At 58.2% G+C, this 20,208-nt stretch overlaps 1 protein-coding gene across 1 annotated transcript in view; it reads right to left on the bottom strand.

The window, feature by feature from the left end:
* Positions 1 to 20,208, bottom strand: part of LOC122547394 (plectin-like) — a 208,692-nt gene that overhangs the window by 150,325 nt on the left and 38,159 nt on the right. The window contains 3 exon segments of the mRNA XM_087987780.1: positions 15,829 to 15,933; positions 16,375 to 16,536; positions 18,361 to 18,438. Coding sequence (XP_087843906.1) covers positions 15,829 to 15,933; positions 16,375 to 16,536; positions 18,361 to 18,438 — 345 coding nt within the window.

The raw sequence follows: 20,208 nt of genomic DNA, 5'->3' as shown, positions 1-20,208 counted from the left end.
GTGAGAGTGTTAGACACGGGGGAGGAGTGAGACACGAGAGTGAGAGTGTTAGACACGGGGGAGGAGTGAGACACGAGAGAGTGAGAGAGTGTTACACACGGGGGAGGAGTGAGACACGAGAGTGTGAGAGTGTTAGACACGGGGGAGGAGTGAGACACGAGAGTGTGAGAGTGTTAGACACGGGGGAGGAGTGAGACACGAGAGTGAGAGTGTTAGACACGGGGGAGGAGTGAGACACGAGAGTGTGAGAGTGTTAGACACGGGGGAGGAGTGAGACACGAGAGTGAGAGTGTTAGACACGGGGGAGGAGTGAGACACGAGAGTGAGAGTGTTAGACACGGGGGAGGAGTGAGACACGAGAGTGAGAGAGTGTTACACACGGGGGAGGAGTGAGACACGAGAGTGTGAGAGTGTTAGACACGGGGGAGGAGTGAGACACGAGAGTGTGAGAGTGTTAGACACGGGGGAGGAGTGAGACACGAGAGTGTGAGAGTGTTACACACGGGGGAGGAGTGAGACACGAGAGAGTGAGAGTGTTAGACACGGGGGAGGAGTGAGACACGAGAGTGTGAGAGTGTTACACACGGGGGAGGAGTGAGACACGAGAGAGTGAGAGTGTTACACACGGGGGAGGAGTGAGACACGAGAGTGTGAGAGTGTTACACACGGGGGAGGAGTGAGCCACGAGAGTGAGAGAGTGTTAGACACGGGGGAGGAGTGAGACACGAGAGAGTGAGAGTGTTAAACACAGGGGAGGAGTGAGACACGAGAGTGTGAGAGTGTTACACACGGGGGAGGAGTGAGACACGAGAGAGTGAGAGTGTTAGACACGGGGGAGGAGTGAGACACGAGAGTGTGAGAGTGTTACACACGGGGGAGGAGTGAGACACGAGAGTGAGAGAGTGTTAGACACGGGGGAGGAGTGAGACACGAGAGAGTGAGAGTGTTAGACACAGGGAAGGAGTGAGACACGAGAGTGAGAGAGTGTTAGACACGGGGGAGGAGTGAGACACGAGAGAGTGAGAGTGTTACACACGGGGGAGGAGTGACACACGAGAGAGTGAGAGTGTTACACACGGGGGAGGAGTGAGACACGAGAGTGTGAGAGTGTTAGACACGGGGGAGGAGTGAGACACGAGAGAGTGAGAGTGTTACACACGTGGGAGGAGTGAGACACGAGAGTGAGAGAGTGTTAGACACGGGGGAGGAGTGAGACACGAGAGAGTGAGAGAGTGTTAGACACGGGGGAGGAGTGAGACACGAGAGTGTGAGAGTGTTAGACACGGGGGAGGAGTGAGACACGAGAGTGTGAGAGTGTTAGACACGGGGAAGGAGTGAGACACGAGAGTGAGAGTGTATTACACACGGGGGAGGAGTGAGACACGAGAGAGTGAGAGTGTTAGACACGGGGGAGGAGTGAGACACGAGAGTGTGAGAGTGTTAGACACGGGGGAGGAGTGAGACACGAGAGAGTGAGAGTGTTACACACGGGGGAGGAGTGAGACACGAGAGTGTGAGAGTGTTAGACACGGGGGAGGAGTGAGACACGAGAGTGTGAGAGTGTTAGACACGGGGGAGGAGTGAGACACGAGAGTGTGAGTGTGTTACACACGGGGGAGGAGTGAGACACGAGAGTGTGAGAGTGTTAGACACGGGGGAGGAGTGAGACACGAGAGAGTGAGTGTGTTACACACGGGGGGGGAGTGAGACACGAGAGTGTGAGAGTGTTAGACACGGGGGAGGAGTGAGACACGAGAGTGTGAGAGTGTTAGACACGGGGGAGGAGTGAGACACGAGAGTGTGAGTGTGTTACACACGGGGGAGGAGTGAGACACGAGAGTGTGAGAGTGTTAGACACGGGGGAGGAGTGAGACACGAGAGTGTGAGAGTGTTACACACGGGGGAGGAGTGAGACACGAGAGAGTGAGAGAGTGTTAGACACGGGGGAGGAGTGAGACACGAGAGAGTGAGAGTGTTAGACACAGGGGAGGAGTGAGACACGAGAGTGTGAGAGTGTTAGACACAGGGAAGGAGTGAGACACGAGAGTGTGAGAGTGTTAGACACGGGGGAGGAGTGAGACACGAGAGTGTGAGAGTGTTAGACACGGGGGAGGAGTGAGACACGAGAGTGAGAGAGTGTTACACACGGGGGAGGAGTGAGACACGAGAGTGAGAGAGTGTTAGACACGGGGGAGGAGTGAGACACGAGAGTGAGAGAGTGTTAGACACGGGGGAGGAGTGAGACACGAGAGTGTGAGAGTGTTAGACACGGGGGAGGAGTGAGACACGAGAGTGTGAGAATGTTAGACACGGGGGAGGAGTGAGACACGAGAGTGTGAGAGTGTTAGACACGGGGGAGGAGTGAGACACGAGAGTGTGAGAGTGTTAGACACGGGGGAGGAGTGAGACACGAGAGTGTGAGTGTGTTACACACGGGGGAGGAGTGAGACACGAGAGAGTGAGTGTGTTACACACGGGGGAGGAGTGAGACACGAGAGAGTGAGTGTGTTACACACGGGGGAGGAGTGAGACACGAGAGTGTGAGAGTGTTAGACACGGGGGAGGAGTGAGACACGAGAGTGTGAGAGTGTTAGACACGGGGGAGGAGGGAGACACGAGAGTGTGAGAGTGTTAGACACGGGGGAGGAGTGAGACACGAGAGTGAGAGAGTGTTAGACACGGGGGAGGAGTGAGACACGAGAGTGTGAGAGTGATACACACGGGGGAGGAGTGAGACACGAGAGAGTGAGAGAGTGTTAGACACGGGGGAGGAGTGAGACACGAGAGTGTGAGAGTGTTACACACGGGGGAGGAGTGAGACACGAGAGTGTGAGAGTGTTAGACACGGGGGAGGAGTGAGACACGAGAGAGTGAGTGTGTTACACACGGGGGAGGAGTGAGACACGAGAGTGTGAGAGTGTTAGACACGGGGGAGGAGTGAGACACGAGAGTGTGAGAGTGTTACACACGGGGGAGGAGTGAGACACGAGAGTGTGAGAGTGTTAGACACGGGGAAGGAGTGAGACACGAGAGAGTGAGAGTGTTAGACACAGGGAATGAGTGAGACACGAGAGTGTGAGAGTGTTAGACACGGGGGAGGAGTGAGACACGAGAGAGTGAGAGTGTTAGACACGGGGAAGGAGTGAGACACGAGAGTGAGAGAGTGTTACACACGGGGGAGGAGTGAGACACGAGAGTGTGAGAGTGTTACACACGGGGGAGGAGTGAGACACGAGAGTGTGAGAGTGTTAGACACGGGGGAGGAGTGAGACACGAGAGTGAGAGAGTGTTACACACGGGGGAGGAGTGAGACACGAGAGTGTGAGAGTGTTAGACACGGGGGAGGAGTGAGACACGAGAGTGTGAGAGTGTTAGACACGGGGGAGGAGTGAGACACGAGAGTGTGAGAGTGTTAGACACGGGGGAGGAGTGAGACACGAGAGTGAGAGTGTTAGACACGGGGGAGGAGTGAGACACGAGAGTGAGAGTGTTAGACACGGGGGAGGGGTGAGACACGAGAGTGTGAGAGTGTTAGACACGGGGGAGGAGTGAGACACGAGAGTGAGAGAGTGTTACACACGGGGGAGGAGTGAGACACGAGAGTGTGAGAGTGTTAGACACGGGGGAGGAGTGAGACACGAGAGTGTGAGAGTGTTAGACACAGGGGAGGGGTGAGACACGAGAGAGTGAGAGAGTGTTAGACACGGGGGAGGAGTGAGACACGAGAGTGTGAGAGTGTTAGACACGGGGGAGGAGTGAGACACGAGAGTGTGAGAGTGTTAGACACGGGGGAGGAGTGAGACACGAGAGTGTGAGAGTGTTACACACGGGGGAGGAGTGAGACACGAGAGTGTGAGAGTGTTAGACACGGGGGAGGAGTGAGACACGAGAGTGAGAGTGTTAGACACGGGGGAGGAGTGAGACACGAGAGTGAGAGTGTTAGACACGGGGGAGGAGTGAGACACGAGAGAGTGAGAGAGTGTTACACACGGGGGAGGAGTGAGACACGAGAGTGTGAGAGTGTTAGACACGGGGGAGGAGTGAGACACGAGAGTGTGAGAGTGTTAGACACGGGGGAGGAGTGAGACACGAGAGTGAGAGTGTTAGACACGGGGAAGGAGTGAGACACGAGAGTGTGAGAGTGTTAGACACGGGGGAGGAGTGAGACACGAGAGTGAGAGTGTTAGACACGGGGGAGGAGTGAGACACGAGAGTGAGTGAGTGTTACACACGGGGGAGGAGTGAGACACGAGAGTGTGAGAGTGTTAGACACGGGGGAGGAGTGAGACACGAGAGTGTGAGAGTGTTAGACACGGGGGAGGAGTGAGACACGAGAGTGTGAGAGTGTTACACACGGGGGAGGAGTGAGACACGAGAGAGTGAGAGTGTTAGACACGGGGGAGGAGTGAGACACGAGAGTGTGAGAGTGTTACACACGGGGGAGGAGTGAGACACGAGAGAGTGAGAGTGTTACACACGGGGGAGGAGTGAGACACGAGAGTGTGAGAGTGTTACACACGGGGGAGGAGTGAGCCACGAGAGTGAGAGAGTGTTAGACACGGGGGAGGAGTGAGACACGAGAGAGTGAGAGTGTTAGACACGGGGGAGGAGTGAGACACGAGAGAGTGAGAGTGTTACACACGGGGGAGGAGTGAGACACGAGAGTGTGAGAGTGTTACACACGGGGGAGGAGTGAGACACGAGAGAGTGAGAGTGTTAGACACGGGGGAGGAGTGAGACACGAGAGTGTGAGAGTGTAACACACGGGGGAGGAGTGAGACACGAGAGAGTGAGAGTGTTACACACGGGGGAGGAGTGAGACACGAGAGTGTGAGAGTGTTACACACGGGGGAGGAGTGAGCCACGAGAGTGAGAGAGTGTTAGACACGGGGGAGGAGTGAGACACGAGAGAGTGAGAGTGTTAAACACAGGGGAGGAGTGAGACACGAGAGAGTGAGAGTGTTACACACGGGGGAGGAGTGAGACACGAGAGAGTGAGAGTGTTAGACACGGGGGAGGAGTGAGACACGAGAGTGAGAGAGTGTTACACACGGGGGAGGAGTGAGACACGAGAGTGAGAGAGTGTTAGACACGGGGGAGGAGTGAGACACGAGAGAGTGAGAGAGTGTTAGACACAGGGGAGGAGTGAGACACGAGAGAGTGAGAGAGTGTTAGACACGGGGGAGGAGTGAGACACGAGAGTGTGAGAGTGTTAGACACGGGGGAGGAGTGAGACACGAGAGAGTGAGAGAGTGTTAGACACGGGGAGGAGTGAGACACGAGAGAGTGAAAGTGTTACACACGGGGAGGAGTGAGACACGAGAGAGTGAGAGTGTTAGACACGGGGGAGGAGTGAGACACGAGAGTGAGAGAGTGTTAGACACGGGGGAGGAGTGAGACACGAGAGTGTGAGAGTGTTACACACGGGGAAGGAGTGAGACACGAGAGAGTGAGAGTGTTAGACACGGGGGAGGAGTGAGACACGAGAGAGTGAGAGTGTTAGACACGGGGGAGGAGTGAGACACGAGAGAGTGAGAGAGTGTTAGACACGGGGGAGGAGTGAGACACGAGAGTGTGAGAGTGTTAGACACGGGGGAGGAGTGAGCCACGAGAGAGTGTGAGAGTGTTAGACACGGGGGAGGAGTGAGACACGAGAGAGTGTGAGAGTGTTAGACACGGGGGAGGAGTGAGACACGAGAGTGTGAGAGTGTTAGACACGGGGGAGGAGTGAGACACGAGAGAGTGAGAGTGTTACACACGGGGGAGGAGTGAGACACGAGAGAGTGAGAGTGTTAGACACGGGGGAGGGGTGAGGCACGAGAGAGTGAGAGAGTGTTAGACACGGGGGAGGAGTGAGACACGAGAGTGAGAGAGTGTTAGACACGGGGGAGGAGTGAGACACGAGAGAGTGAGAGAGTGTTAGACACGGGGGAGGAGTGAGACACGAGAGTGTGAGAGTGTTAGACACGGGGGAGGAGTGAGACACGAGAGTGAGAGAGTGTTAGACACGGGGGAGGAGTGAGACACGAGAGAGTGAGAGTGTTAGATATGGGGGAGGAGTGAGACACGAGAGTGTGAGAGTGTTAGACACGGGGGAGGAGTGAGACACGAGAGTGTGAGAGTGTTAGACACGGGGGAGGAGTGAGACACGAGAGTGAGAGTGTTACACACGGGGGAGGAGTGAGACACGAGAGAGTGAGAGTGTTACACACGGGGGAGGAGTGAGACACGAGAGAGTGAGAGTGTTACACACGGGGGAGGGGTGAGGCACGAGAGTGTGAGAGTGTTAGACACGGGGGAGGAGTGAGACACGAGAGTGAGAGAGTGTTAGACATGGGGGAGGAGTGAGACACGAGAGAGTGTGAGAGTGTTACACACGGGGGAGGAGTGAGACACGAGAGAGTGAGAGTGTTAGACACGGGGGAGGAGTGAGACACGAGAGTGTGAGAGTGTTAGACACGGGGGAGGAGTGAGACACGAGAGTGAGAGAGTGTTAGACACGGGGGAGGAGTGAGACACGAGAGAGTGAGAGAGTGTTACACACGGGGGAGGAGTGAGACACGAGAGAGTGAGAGTGTTAGACACAGGGGGGGAGTGAGACACGAGAGTGTGAGAGTGTTACACACGTGGGAGGAGTGAGACACGAGAGTGTGAGAGTGTTAGACACGGGGGAGGAGTGAGACACGAGAGAGTGAGAGTGTTACACACGGGGGAGGAGTGAGACACGAGAGAGTGAGAGTGTTAGACACAGGGGGGGAGTGAGACACGAGAGTGTGAGAGTGTTACACACGGGGGAGGAGTGAGACACGAGAGTGTGAGAGTGTTAGACACGGGGGAGGAGTGAGACACGAGAGAGTGAGAGTGTTAGACACAGGGGGGGAGTGAGACACGAGAGTGTGAGAGTGTTACACACAGGGGAGGAGTGAGACACGAGAGTGTGAGAGTGTTAGACACGGGGGAGGAGTGAGACACGAGAGAGTGAGAGTGTTAGACACGGGGGAGGAGTGAGACACGAGAGTGAGAGTGTTAGACACGGGGGAGGAGGGAGACACGAGAGTGAGAGAGTGTTAGACACGGGGGAGGAGTGAGACACGAGAGAGTGAGAGTGTTACACACGGGGGAGGAGGGAGACACGAGAGTGTGAGAGTGTTAGACACGGGGGAGGAGTGAGACACGAGAGAGTGAGAGTGTTAGACACGGGGGAGGAGTGAGACACGAGAGAGTGAGAGTGTTAGACACGGGGGAGGAGTGAGACACGAGAGTGTGAGAGTGTTACACACGGGGGAGGAGTGAGACACGAGAGAGTGAGAGTGTTAGACACGGGGGAGGAGTGAGACACGAGAGTGAGAGAGTGTTAGACACGGGGGAGGAGTGAGACACGAGAGTGAGAGTGTTAGACACGGGGGAGGAGTGAGACACGAGAGTGAGAGAGTGTTAGACACGGGGGAGGAGTGAGACACGAGAGTGTGAGTGTGTTACACACGGGGGAGGAGTGAGACACGAGAAAGTGAGACTGTTACACACGGGGAGGAGTGAGACACGAGAGAGTGAGAGTGTTACACACGTGGGAGGAGTGAGACACGAGAGAGTGAGAGTGTTACACACGTGGGAGGAGTGAGACACGAGAGAGTGAGTGTGTTACACACGGGGGAGGAGTGAGACACGAGAGAGTGAGAGTGTTACACACGGGGAGGAGTGAGACACGAGAGTGTGAGTGTGTTACACACGGGGGAGGAGTGAGACACGTGAGAGTGAGAGTGTTACACACGGGGAGGAGTGAGACACGAGAGAGTGAGAGTGTTACACACGGGGGAGGAGTGAGACACGAGAGAGTGAGAGTGTTAGACACGGGGGAGGGGTGAGGCACGAGAGTGTGAGAGTGTTAGACACGGGGGAGGAGTGAGACACGAGAGTGAGAGAGTGTTAGACACGGGGGAGGAGTGAGACACGAGAGTGAGAGAGTGTTAGACACGGGGGAGGAGTGAGACACGAGAGTGTGAGAGTGTTACACACGGGGGAGGAGTGAGACACGAGAGTGTGAGAGTGTTAGACACGGGGGAGGAGTGAGACACGAGAGTGAGAGTGTTACACACGGGGGAGGAGTGAGACACGAGAGAGTGAGAGTGTTACACACGGGGGAGGAGTGAGACACGAGAGAGTGAGAGTGTTAGACACGGGGGCGGGGTGAGGCACGAGAGTGTGAGAGTGTTAGACACGGGGGAGGAGTGAGACACGAGAGTGAGAGAGTGTTAGACACGGGGGAGGAGTGAGACACGAGAGTGAGAGAGTGTTAGACACGGGGGAGGAGTGAGACACGAGAGTGTGAGAGTGTTAGACACGGGGGAGGAGTGAGACACGTGAGTGTGGGAGTGTTAGACACGGGGGAGGAGTGAGACACGAGAGTGAGAGAGTGTTAGACACGGGGGAGGAGTGAGACACGAGAGAGTGAGTGTGTTAGACACGGGGGAGGAGTGAGACACGAGAGAGTGAGAGTGTTACACACGGGGGAGGGGTGAGGCACGAGAGTGTGAGAGTGTTACACACGGGGGAGGAGTGAGACACGAGAGTGTGAGAGTGTTACACACGGGGGAGGAGTGAGACACGAGAGAGTGAGAGTGTTACACACGGGGGAGGAGTGAGACACGAGAGAGTGAGAGTGTTAGACACGGGGGAGGGGTGAGGCACGAGAGTGTGAGAGTGTTAGACACAGGGGAGAAGTGAGACACGAGAGTGAGAGTGTTACACACGGGGGAGGAGTGAGACACGAGAGAGTGAGAGTGTTACACACGGGGGAGGAGTGAGACACGAGAGAGTGAGAGTGTTAGACACGGGGGAGGGGTGAGGCACGAGAGTGTGAGAGTGTTAGACACGGGGGAGGAGTGAGACACGAGAGTGAGAGAGTGTTAGACATGGGGGAGGAGTGAGACACGAGAGAGTGTGAGAGTGTTAGACACGGGGGAGGAGTGAGACACGAGAGTGTGAGAGTGTTAGACACGGGGGAGGAGTGAGACACGAGAGAGTGAGAGTGTTAGACACGGGGGAGGGGTGAGGCACGAGAGAGTGAGAGTGTTACACACGGGGGAGGAGTGAGACACGAGAGAGTGAGAGTGTTACACACGGGGGAGGAGTGAGACACGTGAGTGTGAGAGTGTTACACACGGGGGAGGAGTGAGACACGTGAGTGTGAGAGTGTTAGACACGGGGGAGGAGTGAGACACGAGAGTGTGAGAGTGTTAGACACGGGGGAGGAGTGAGACACGAGAGTGAGAGAGAGTGTTACACACGGGGGAGGAGTGAGACACGAGAGAGTGAGAGTGTTACACACGGGGGAGGAGTGAGACACGAGAGAGTGAGAGTGTTACACACGGGGGAGGAGTGAGACACGTGAGTGTGAGAGTGTTACACACGGGGGAGGAGTGAGACACGTGAGTGTGGGAGTGTTAGACACGGGGGAGGAGTGAGACACGAGAGAGTGAGAGAGTGTTAGACACGGGGGAGGAGTGAGACACGAGAGAGTGAGAGAGTGTTAGACACGGGGGAGGAGTGAGACACGAGAGAGTGAGAGTGTTACACACGGGGGAGGAGTGAGACACGAGAGAGTGAGAGTGTTAGACACGGGGGAGGAGTGAGACACGAGAGTGAGAGAGTGTTAGACACGGGGGAGGAGTGAGACACGAGAGTGTGAGAGTGTTAGACACGGGGGAGGAGTGAGACACGAGAGAGTGAGAGTGTTACACACGGGAGAGGAGTGAGACACGAGAGTGTGAGAGTGTTAGACACGGGGGAGGGGTGAGGCACGAGAGTGTGAGAGTGTTAGACATGGGGGAGGAGTGAGACACGAGAGAGTGAGAGTGTTAGACACGGGGGAGGAGTGAGACACGAGAGAGTGAGAGTGTTAGACACGGGGGAGGAGTGAGACACGAGAGTGTGAGAGTGTTAGACACGGGGGAGGAGTGAGACACGAGAGAGTGAGAGTGTTAGACACGGGGGAGGAGTGAGACACGAGAGAGTGAGAGTGTTAGACACGGGGGAGGAGTGAGACACGAGAGTGTGAGAGTGTTACACACGGGGGAGGAGTGAGACACGAGAGTGTGAGAGTGTTAGACACGGGGGAGGAGTGAGACACGAGAGAGTGAGAGAGTGTTAGACACGGGGGAGGAGTGAGACACGAGAGTGTGAGAGTGTTAGACACGGGGGAGGAGTGAGACACGAGAGAGTGAGAGTGTTAGACACGGGGGAGGAGTGAGACACGAGAGTGTGAGAGTGTTACACACGGGGGAGGAGTGAGACACGAGAGTGAGAGAGTGTTACACACGGGGGAGGAGTGAGACACGAGAGAGTGAGAGTGTTACACACGGGGGAGGAGTGAGACACGAGAGAGTGAGAGTGTTACACACGGGGGAGGAGTGAGACACGAGAGTGAGAGAGTGTTAGACACGGGGGAGGAATGAGACACGAGAGTGTGAGTGTGTTGCACACGGGGGAGGAGTGAGACACGAGAAAGTGAGAGTGTTACACACGGGGAGGAGTGAGACACGAGAGAGTGAGAGTGTTACACACGTGGGAGGAGTGAGACACGAGAGAGTGAGAGTGTTACACACGTGGGAGGAGTGAGACACGAGAGAGTGAGTGTGTTACACACGGGGGAGGAGTGAGACACGAGAGAGTGAGAGTGTTACACACGGGGAGGAGTGAGACACGAGAGTGTGAGTGTGTTACACACGGGGGAGCAGTGAGACACGTGAGAGTGAGAGTGTTTCACACGGGGAGGAGTGAGACACGAGAGAGTGAGAGTGTTAGACACGGGGGAGGGGTGAGGCACGAGAGTGTGAGAGTGTTAGACACGGGGGAGGAGTGAGACACGAGAGTGAGAGAGTGTTAGACACGGGGGAGGAGTGAGACACGAGAGAGTGAGAGTGTTAGACACGGGGGAGGAGTGAGACACGAGAGAGTGAGAGTGTTACACACGGGAGAGGAGTGAGACACGAGAGACTGAGAGTGTTAGACACGGGGGAGGAGTGAGACACGAGAGTGTGAGAGTGTTAGACACGGGGGCGGAGTGAGACACGAGAGAGTGAGAGTGTTACACACGGGGGAGGAGTGAGACACGAGAGAGTGAGAGTGTTAGACACGGGGGAGGAGTGAGACACGAGAGAGTGAGAGTGTTACACACGGGGGAGGAGTGAGACACGAGAGAGTGAGAGTGTTACACACGGGGGAGGAGTGAGACACGAGAGTGTGAGAGTGTTAGACACGGGGGAGGAGTGAGACACGAGAGAGTGAGAGTGTTACACACGGGGGCGGAGTGAGACACGAGAGTGAGAGTGTTAGACACGGGGGCGGAGTGAGACACGAGAGAGTGAGAGTGTTACACACGGGGGAGGAGTGAGACACGAGAGAGTGAGAGTGTTAGACACGGGGGAGGAGTGAGACACGAGAGAGTGAGAGTGTTACACACGGGGGAGGAGTGAGACACGAGAGAGTGAGAGTGTTACACACGGGGGAGGAGTGAGACACGAGAGTGTGAGAGTGTTAGACACGGGGGAGGAGTGAGACACGAGAGTGAGAGTGTTAGACACGGGGGAGGAGTGAGACACGAGAGTGTGAGAGTGTTAGACACGGGGGAGGAGTGAGACACGAGAGTGTGAGAGTGTTAGACACGGGGGAGGAGTGAGACACGAGAGTGTGAGAGTGTTAGACACGGGGGACGAGTGAGACACGAGAGAGTGAGAGTGTTAGACACGGGGGAGGGGTGAGGCACGAGAGAGTGAGAGTGTTAAACACAGGGGAGGAGTGAGACACGAGAGTGTGAGAGTGTTAGACACGGGGGAGGGGTGAGGCACGAGAGAGTGAGAGTGTTACACACGGGGGAGGAGTGAGACACGAGAGAGTGAGAGTGTTAGACACGGGGGAGGAGTGAGACACGAGAGTGTGAGAGTGTTAGACACGGGGGAGGAGTGAGACACGAGAGTGTGAGAGTGTTAGACACGGGGAAGGAGTGAGACACGAGAGTGAGAGTGTTAGACACGGGGGAGGGGTGAGGCACGAGAGAGTGAGAGAGTGTTAGACACGGGGGAGGAGTGAGACACGAGAGTGTGAGAGTGTTAGACACGGGGGAGGAGTGAGACACGAGAGTGAGAGTGTTAGACACGGGGGAGGAGTGAGACACGAGAGAGTGAGAGTGTTAGACACGGGGGAGGAGTGAGACACGAGAGTGTGAGAGTGTTACACACGGGGGAGGGGTGAGACACGAGAGAGTGAGAGAGTGTTACACACGGGGGAGGAGTGAGACACGAGAGTGTGAGAGTGTTACACACGGGGGAGGAGTGAGACACGAGAGAGTGAGAGTGTTAAACACAGGGGAGGAGTGAGACACGAGAGTGTGAGAGTGTTAGACACGGGGGAGGAGTGAGACACGAGAGAGTGAGAGTGTTAAACACAGGGGAGGAGTGAGACACGAGAGTGTGAGAGTGTTAGACACGGGGGAGGAGTGAGACACGAGAGTGTGAGAGTGTTACACACGGGGGAGGAGTGAGACACGAGAGAGTGAGAGAGTTAAACACAGGGGAGGAGTGAGACACGAGAGAGTGAGAGTGTTAGACACGGGGGAGGAGTGAGACACGAGAGAGTGAGAGAGTGTTAGACACGGGGGAGGAGTGAGACACGAGAGTGTGAGTGTGTTACACACGGGGGAGGAGTGAGACACGAGAGTGTGAGAGTGTTAGACACGGGGGAGGAGTGAGACACGAGAGAGTGAGAGAGTGTTAGACACGGGGGAGGAGTGAGACACGAGAGTGTGAGAGAGTGTTAGACACGGGGGAGGAGTGAGACACGAGAGAGTGAGAGAGTATTAGACACGGGGGAGGAGTGAGACACGAGAGAGTGAGAGTGTTAGACACGGGGGAGGAGTGAGACACGAGAGTGAGAGAGTGTTAGACACGGGGGAGGAGTGAGACTCGAGAGTGTGAGTGTGTTACACACGGGGGAGGAGTGAGACACGAGAAAGTGAGAGTGTTAGACACGGGGGAGGAGTGAGACACGAGAGTGAGAGAGTGTTAGACACGGGGGAGGAGTGAGACACGAGAGTGTGAGTGTGTTACACACGGGGGAGGAGTGAGACACGAGAAAGTGAGAGTGTTACACACGGGGAGGAGTGAGACACGAGAGAGTGAGAGTGTTACACACGTGGGAGGAGTGAGACACGAGAGAGTGAGAGTGTTACACACGTGGGAGGAGTGAGACACGAGAGAGTGAGTGTGTTACACACGGGGGAGGAGTGAGACACGAGAGAGTGAGAGTGTTACACACGGGGAGGAGTGAGACACGAGAGTGTGAGTGTGTTACACACGGGGGAGCAGTGAGACACGTGAGAGTGAGAGTGTTACACACGGGGGAGGAGTGAGACACGAGAGTGTGAGAGTGTTAGACACGGGGGAGGAGTGAGACACGAGAGAGTGAGTGTGTTACACACGGGGGAGGAGTGAGACACGAGAGAGTGTGAGAGTGTTACACACGGGGAGGAGTGAGACACGTGAGAGTGAGAGTGTTAGACACGGGGGAGGAGTGAGACACGAGAGAGTGTGTGTGAGGGGGTGTGACGGGGTGTGTGACGGGGTGTGTGAGGGGGTGTGTGAGGGGGTGTGGGAGGGCGTGTGTACCTCGATGGTCTGTTTGGCGGGGTGTGTGACGGGGTGTGTGAGGGGGTGTGGGAGGGCGTGTGTACTCGATGGTCTGTTTGGCGGGGTGTGTGAGGGTGTGTGTGAGGGGGTGTGTGAGGGGGTGTGTGAGGGGGTGTGTGAGGGGGTGTGTGAGGGTGTGTGAGGGTGTGTGGGAGGGGGTGTGTGAGGGGGTGTGTGATGGGGTGTGGGAGGGCGTGTGTACCTCGATGGTCTGTTTGGCGGGGTGTGAGAGGGTGTGTGTGAGGGGGTGTGTGAGGGGGTGTGTGAGGGGGTGTGTGAGGGTGTGTGTGAGGGGGTGTGTGAGGGGGTGTGTGATGGGGTGTGGGAGGGCGTGTGTACCTCGATGGTCTGTTTGGCGGGGTGTGTGAGGGTGTGTGTGAGGGTGTGTGTGAGGGGGTGTGTGAGGGGGTGTGTGAGGGGGTGTGTGAGGGGGTGTGTACCTCGATGGTCTGTTTGGCGGGGTGTGTGAGGGTGTGTGTGAGGGGGTGTGTGATGGGGTGTGTGAGGGGGTGTGTACCTCGATGGTCTGTTTGGCGGGGTGTGTGAGGGTGTGTGTGAGAGGGTGTGTGACGGGGTGTGTGAGGGGTGTGTGAGGGTGTGTGTACCTCGATGGTCTGTTTGGCGGGGTGTGTGAGGGTGTGTGTGAGGGGGTGTGTGCCGGGGTGTGTGAGGGGTGTGTGAGGGTGTGTGTGAGGGGGTGTGTGATGGGGTGTGTGAGGGGGTGTGTACCTCGATGGTCTGTTTGGCGGCGTGTGTGAGGGTGTGTGTGAGGGTGTGTGTGAGGGGGTGTGTGAGGGGGTGTGTGAGGGGGTGTGAGGGGGTGTGTACCTCGATGGTCTGTTTGGCGGGGTGTGTGAGGGGGTGTGTGAGGGGGTGTGGGAGGGCGTGTGTACCTCGATGGTCTGTTTCACGGGGTGTGAGAGGGTGTGTGTGAGGGGGTGTGTGAGGGGGTGTGTACCTCAATGGTCTGTTTGGCGGGGTGTGTGAGGGTGTGTGTGAGGGGGTGTGTGACGGGGTGTGTGAGGGGTGTGTGAGGGTGTGTGTGAGGGTGTGTGTGAGGGGGTGTATGAGGGGATGTGTGATGGGGTGTGTGAGGGGGTGTGTACCTCGATGGTCTGTTTGGCGGGGTGTGTGAGGGTGTGTGTGAGGGGGTGTGTGAGGGTGTGTGTGAGGGGGTGTGTGACGGGGTGTGTGAGGGGTGTGTGAGGGTGTGTGTGAGGGTGTGTGTGACGGGGTGTGTGAGGGGTGTGTGACGGGGTGTGTGAGGGGTGTGTGAGGGTGTGTGTGAGGGGGTGTGTGAGGGTGTGTGTGAGGGGGTGTGTACCTCGATGGTCTGTTTGGCGGGGTGTGTGAGGGTGTGTGTGAGGGGGTGTGTGAGGGTGTGTGTGAGGGGGTGTGTGACGGGGTGTGTGAGGGGTGTGTGAGGGTGTGTGTGAGGGTGTGTGTGACGGGGTGTGTGAGGGGTGTGTGACGGGGTGTGTGAGGGGTGTGTGAGGGGTGTGTGAGGGTGTGTGTGAGGGTGTGTGTGACGGGGTGTGTGAGGGGTGTGTGAGGGTGTGTGTGAGGGGGTGTGTGAGGGTGTGTGTGAGGGTGTGTGTGAGGGTGTGTGTGACGGGGTGTGTGAGGGGTGTGTGAGGGGGTGTGTGAGGGGTGTGTGAGGGGGTGTGTGAGGGGGTGTGTGAGGGTGTGTGTGAGGGGTGTGTGAGGGGGTGTGTGAGGGTGTGTGTGAGGGGGTGTGTGACGGGGTGTGTGAGGGGTGTGTGAGGGGGTGTGTGAGGGTGTGTGTGAGGGGTGTGTGAGGGGGTGTGTGAGGGTGTGTGTGAGGGGGTGTGTGAGGGGGTGTGTGAGGGTGTGTGTGAGGGGGTGTGTGAGGGGTGTGTGAGGGGGTGTGTGAGGGGGTGTGTGAGGGGGTGTGTGACGGGGTGTGTGAGGGGTGTGTGAGGGGTGTGTACCTCGATGGTCTGTTTGGCGGGGTGTGTGAGGGTGTGTGTGAGGGGGTGTGTGAGGGTGTGTGTGAGGGGGTGTGTGAGGGGGTGTGTGAGGGGGTGTGTGAGGGGGTGTGTGAGGGGGTGTGTGAGGGTGTGTGTGAGGGGGTGTGTGAGGGGGTGTGTGAGGGGGTGTGTGAGGGGGTGTGTGAGGGGGTGTGTACCTCGATGGTCTGTTTGGCGGGGTGTCCATCCCGCAGCAGCTTGTCCCCCGTGTTCTGAATACTGTTCACCTTCTTCTCTTTTAACTCCAGCTCCTTCATCAGGGCCTGTGTACACCGAGAGTTAACAACACACCGTGACCCCCGACCCGGGACCGCCCTCCTCGTGACCCCTGACCCAGGGCCGCACTCCCCATGACCCCCGACCCGGGGCCGCCCTCCCCGTAACCCCCCGACTCGGTGCCGCCCTCCCGTGACCCCCGACCCAGGGCCGCACTCCCCATGACCCCCGACCCGGGGCCACCCTCCCCGTGACCTCACGACTCGGGGCCGCCTTCCTCGTGACCCCTGACCCGGGACTGCTTCCTCGTGACCACCGGACTCAGGGCCGCCCTCCCCGTGAACCCCCGACTCGGGGCCGCCCTCCCGTGACCCCCGACCCAGGACCGCCCTCCCTGTGACCCCATCCCCGTGACCCCCATCCCCATGACCCCCCGACCTGGGGCCGCCCTCCCCGTGACCCCCATCCCCCTTGCCCCTACCCCTCACCGAGTAGTTGTCTTTCTTGGCCGCCATGTTGGTGTTGCGTTCGCTCCAATCATAATTCACCTCCTCCTCCTCCTTGTCGTTCAACCACATCAACTCCTTGGTTGCCATGGAGACAAAGTTGTTCAAACTCTCCAAGTTACGGAGACGGGATTTGGAAGAATTCTAGATCAAAGGAGTCCCAGAGTCAGTCAGCACAGAGCGAGAGAGAGAGAGAGATGGAGACAGAGGGAAAGGGGGGGAGGGGGAGGGAGAGGGTGAGGGGAGGGTAAGGGTGAGGGGAGGGTGAGGGGAGGGTAAGGGTGAGGGGAGGGTGAGGGGAGGGGAGGGGGTGGGGAGGGTGAAGGGAGGGGGTGAGTGAGGGCAGGGTGAGGGGAGGGGGTGGGGAGGGTGAGGGCAGGGTGAGGGGAGGGGGTGGGGAGGGGGTGGGGAGGGTGAGGGGAGGGTGAGGGGAGGGTGAGGGTGAGGGGAGGGTGAGGGGAAGGGATGGGGAGGGGGAGGGTGAGCGGAGGGTGAGGGGAGGGTGAGGGGAGGGTGAGGGGAGGGTGAGGGGAGGATGAGGGGAGGGTGAGGGGAGGGTGAGGGGAGGGTGAGGGAGGGTGAGGGGAGGGTGAGGGGAGGGTGAGAGGAGGGGAGGGGAGGGTGAGGGGAGGGTGAGGGGAGGGGGTGGGTAGGGTGAGGGGAGGGTGAGGGGAGGGTGTGGGGAGGGTGAGGGGAGGGTGAGGGGAGGGTGAGGGGAGGGTGAGGGGAGGGGAGGGTGAGGGGAGGGTGAGGGGAGGGGAGGGTGAGTGGAGGGTGAGAGGAGGGGAGGGTGAGGGGAGGGTGAGGGGAGGGTGAGAGGAGGGGAGGGTGAGGGGAGGGGAGGGTGAGTGGAGGGGGAGGGGAGGGTGAGGGGAGGGTGAGGGGGAGGAGACAGGGGAGGGGAGGGGGTGGGTGAGGGGAGGGGAGGGTGAGGGCAGGGTGAGGGGAGGGTGAGGGGAAGGATGATGGGGAGGGTGAGGGGAGGGGGAGGGTGAGGGAAGGCTGAGGGGAGGCTGAGGGGATGGGGAGGGGAAGGTGAGGGGAAGGGGAGGGGGAGGGGGATGGGAGGGTGAGGGGAGGGGGAGGGGAGGGGGGAGTGGGTGGGGAGGTTGAGGGGAGTGTGGAGTGGGTGGGGAGGGTGAGGGGAGGGTGAGGGGAGAGGGAGGGGGTGGGGAGGGTGAGGGGAGGGTGAGGGGAGGGTGAGGGGAGGGTGAGGGTGAGGGGAGGGTGAGGGTGAGGGGAGGGTGAGGGTACGGTGAGGGGAGGGGGTGGGGAGGGCGTGGGGAGGGGAGGGTGAGGGTGAGGGGAGCGTAAGGGTGAGGGGAGGGTGAGGGTGAGGGGAGGGATGGGGTGGGTGAGGGGAGGGGATGGGGAGGGTGAGGGGAGGGATGGGGAGGGGAGGGTGAAGGGAGGGGGTGGGGAGTGTGAAGGGAGGGGGTGGGGGGGGTGAGGGTAGGGGGTGGGTGTGGGGAGGGTGAGGGGTGAGTGAGGGGAGGGTGAGGGGAGGGGGTGGGGAGGGTGAGGGGAGAGTGAGGGGAGAGGGAGGGGGAGGGGAGGGGGAGGGGAGGGGGAGGGGAGGGGGAGGGGAGGGGAGGGTGAGGGGAGGGTGAGGGGAGGGTGAGGGAAGGAGGAGGGAAGGAGGAGGGGAGGGGGAGAGGAGGCGGAGGGGAGGGGGGAGGGGAGGGGGAGGGGAGGGAGAAGGGAGGGAAAGGGGAGGGAGAGGGGAGGGAAAGGGGAGGGGAGGGGGAGGGGAGGGGGAGGGGGAGGGTGAGGGGGAAGGGGACGGGGAGGGGAGGGGGAGGGTGAGGGGGAGGGAAGGGGGAGGGGAGGGGGAGGGGAGGGGGAGGGTGAGGGGGAGGGTGAGGGTGAGGGTGAGGGTGAGGGTGAGGGGGAGGGGGAGGGGGAGGGGGAGGGGGAGGGTGAGGGGGAGGGAAGGGGGAGGGGAGGGTAAGGGGATTGGACACTCACCAGCAGCTTGGCATACTGAAGGTCGAGTTTACCGAGATAATCCCTGTACGCCGTCTGGTTAGTGGGTGATAACTGCGCCTGGGGACAGTAAACACTGAGATTAACAACAGCTCCGTCACCTTCAATAGGAGCATGAGAAATAGGAATGTGTGTGCCTGTCTGTGAGCTTCCGTCTGTGGGCGTGCGTCTGTGGGCGTGTATCTGTGAGTGTGCGTCTGAGTGTGTCTGTGAGTATGTGTATCTGCGAGTGTGTGTCCGTGAGTGTGTAGCCGTGACCGTGTATCCGTGAGTGTGTCTGAGAGTGTGCATCTCTGTGAGTGTGCATTTGTGTGAGTGTGCATTTGTGTGTGCGTCTGTGAGTTTATGTCTGTGAGCGTGTGTCTGTGAGTATGTATCTGTGCGTCTGTGAGTGTGTCTCTGTGAGTGTGTTTGTGAGCGTGTGTCTGTGAGCGTATGTTTGTGTGTGTCTGTGAGCGTGTCTCTGTGAGCGTGTTTGTGAGTTTGTCTCTCTGAACGTGTCTCTGTGAGTGTGTCTGAGAGTGTGTCTCTGTGAGCGTGTCTCTGTGAGCGTGTGTCTCTGTGAGCGTGTGTGAGCGTGTGTCTGTGAGCGTGTGTCTGTGAGTGTGTGTCTGTGAGTGTGTGTCTGTGAGTGTGTGTCTGTGAGCGTGTGTCTGAGAGTGTGTCTCTGTGAGCGTGTGTGTCTGTGAGCGTGTGTCTGTGAGCGTGTCTGTGAGCGTGTCTCTGTGAGTGTGTCTCTGTGAGCGTGTCTGAGAGTGTGTCTCTGTGAACGTGTCTCTGTGAGCGTGTCTGAGAGTGTGTCTCTGTGAGTGTGTCTCTGTGAGCGTGTCTGAGAGTGTGTCTCTGTGAACGTGTCTCTGTGAGCGTGTCTGTGAGTGTCTCTGTGAGTGTGTCTCTGTGAGCGTGTCTGAGAGTGTGTCTCTGTGAGCGTGTCTGAGAGTGTATCTCTGTGAGCGTGTCTGAGAGTGTGTCTCTGTGAGTGTGTCTCTGTGAGCGTGTCTGAGAGTGTGTCTCTGTGAGCGTGTCTGAGAGTGTATCTCTGTGAGCATGTCTGAGAGTGTGTCTCTGTGAGCGTGTCTCTCTGTGAGTGTGTCTCTGTGAGCGTGTCTGAGAGTGTGTCTCTGTGAGTGTGTCTCTGTGAGCGTGTCTGAGAGTGTGTCTCTGTGAGCGTGTCTGAGAGTGTATCTCTGTGAGCGTGTCTGAGAGTGTGTCTCTGTGAGCGTGTCTCTCTGTGAGTGTGTCTCTGTGAGCGTGTCTGAGAGTGTGTCTCTGTGAGTGTGTCTCTGTGAGCGTGTCTGAGAGTGTATCTCTGTGAGCGTGTCTGAGAGTGTGTCTCTCTGAGCAGGTCTCTGTGAGTGTGTCTGAGAGCGTGTCTCTGTGAGCGTGTCTCTGTGAGCGTGTGTCTCTGTGAGCGTGTGTCTCTGTGAGCGTGTGTCTGTGAGCGTGTGTCTGTGAGCGTGTGTCTGAGAGCGTGTGTCTGAGAGCGTGTGTCTGAGAGTGTCTCTCTCTGTGAGCGTGTCTAAGAGTGTGTCTCTGTGAGCGTGTCTGAGAGTGTGTCTCTGTTAGCGTATGTCTCTATGAGCGTGTCTGTGAGTGTGTCTGAGAGTGTGTCTCTGTGAGTGTGTCTGAGAGTGTGTCTCTGTGAGCGTGTCTCTGTGAGCGTGTCTGAGAGTGTGTCTCTGTGAGTGTGTCTGAGAGTGTGTCTCTGTGAGCGTGTCTCTGTGAGTGTGTCTGAGAGTGTGTCTCTGTGAGCGTGTCTGAGAGCGTGTCTCTGTGAGTGTGTCTGAGAGTGTGTCTCTGTGAGCGTGTCTCTGTGAGCGTGTCTGAGAG

The sequence above is a fragment of the Chiloscyllium plagiosum genome, unplaced genomic scaffold (genome assembly GCF_037043375.1).
Source record: "Chiloscyllium plagiosum isolate Xiang-an unplaced genomic scaffold, Cpla_swu_hap1 HiC_scaffold_5, whole genome shotgun sequence".
Classification (NCBI taxonomy): domain Eukaryota; kingdom Metazoa; phylum Chordata; class Chondrichthyes; order Orectolobiformes; family Hemiscylliidae; genus Chiloscyllium; species Chiloscyllium plagiosum.
The sequence above is the reverse complement of the archived record's forward strand: the minus strand, read 5'-3'. Positions and strand labels throughout refer to the sequence as shown.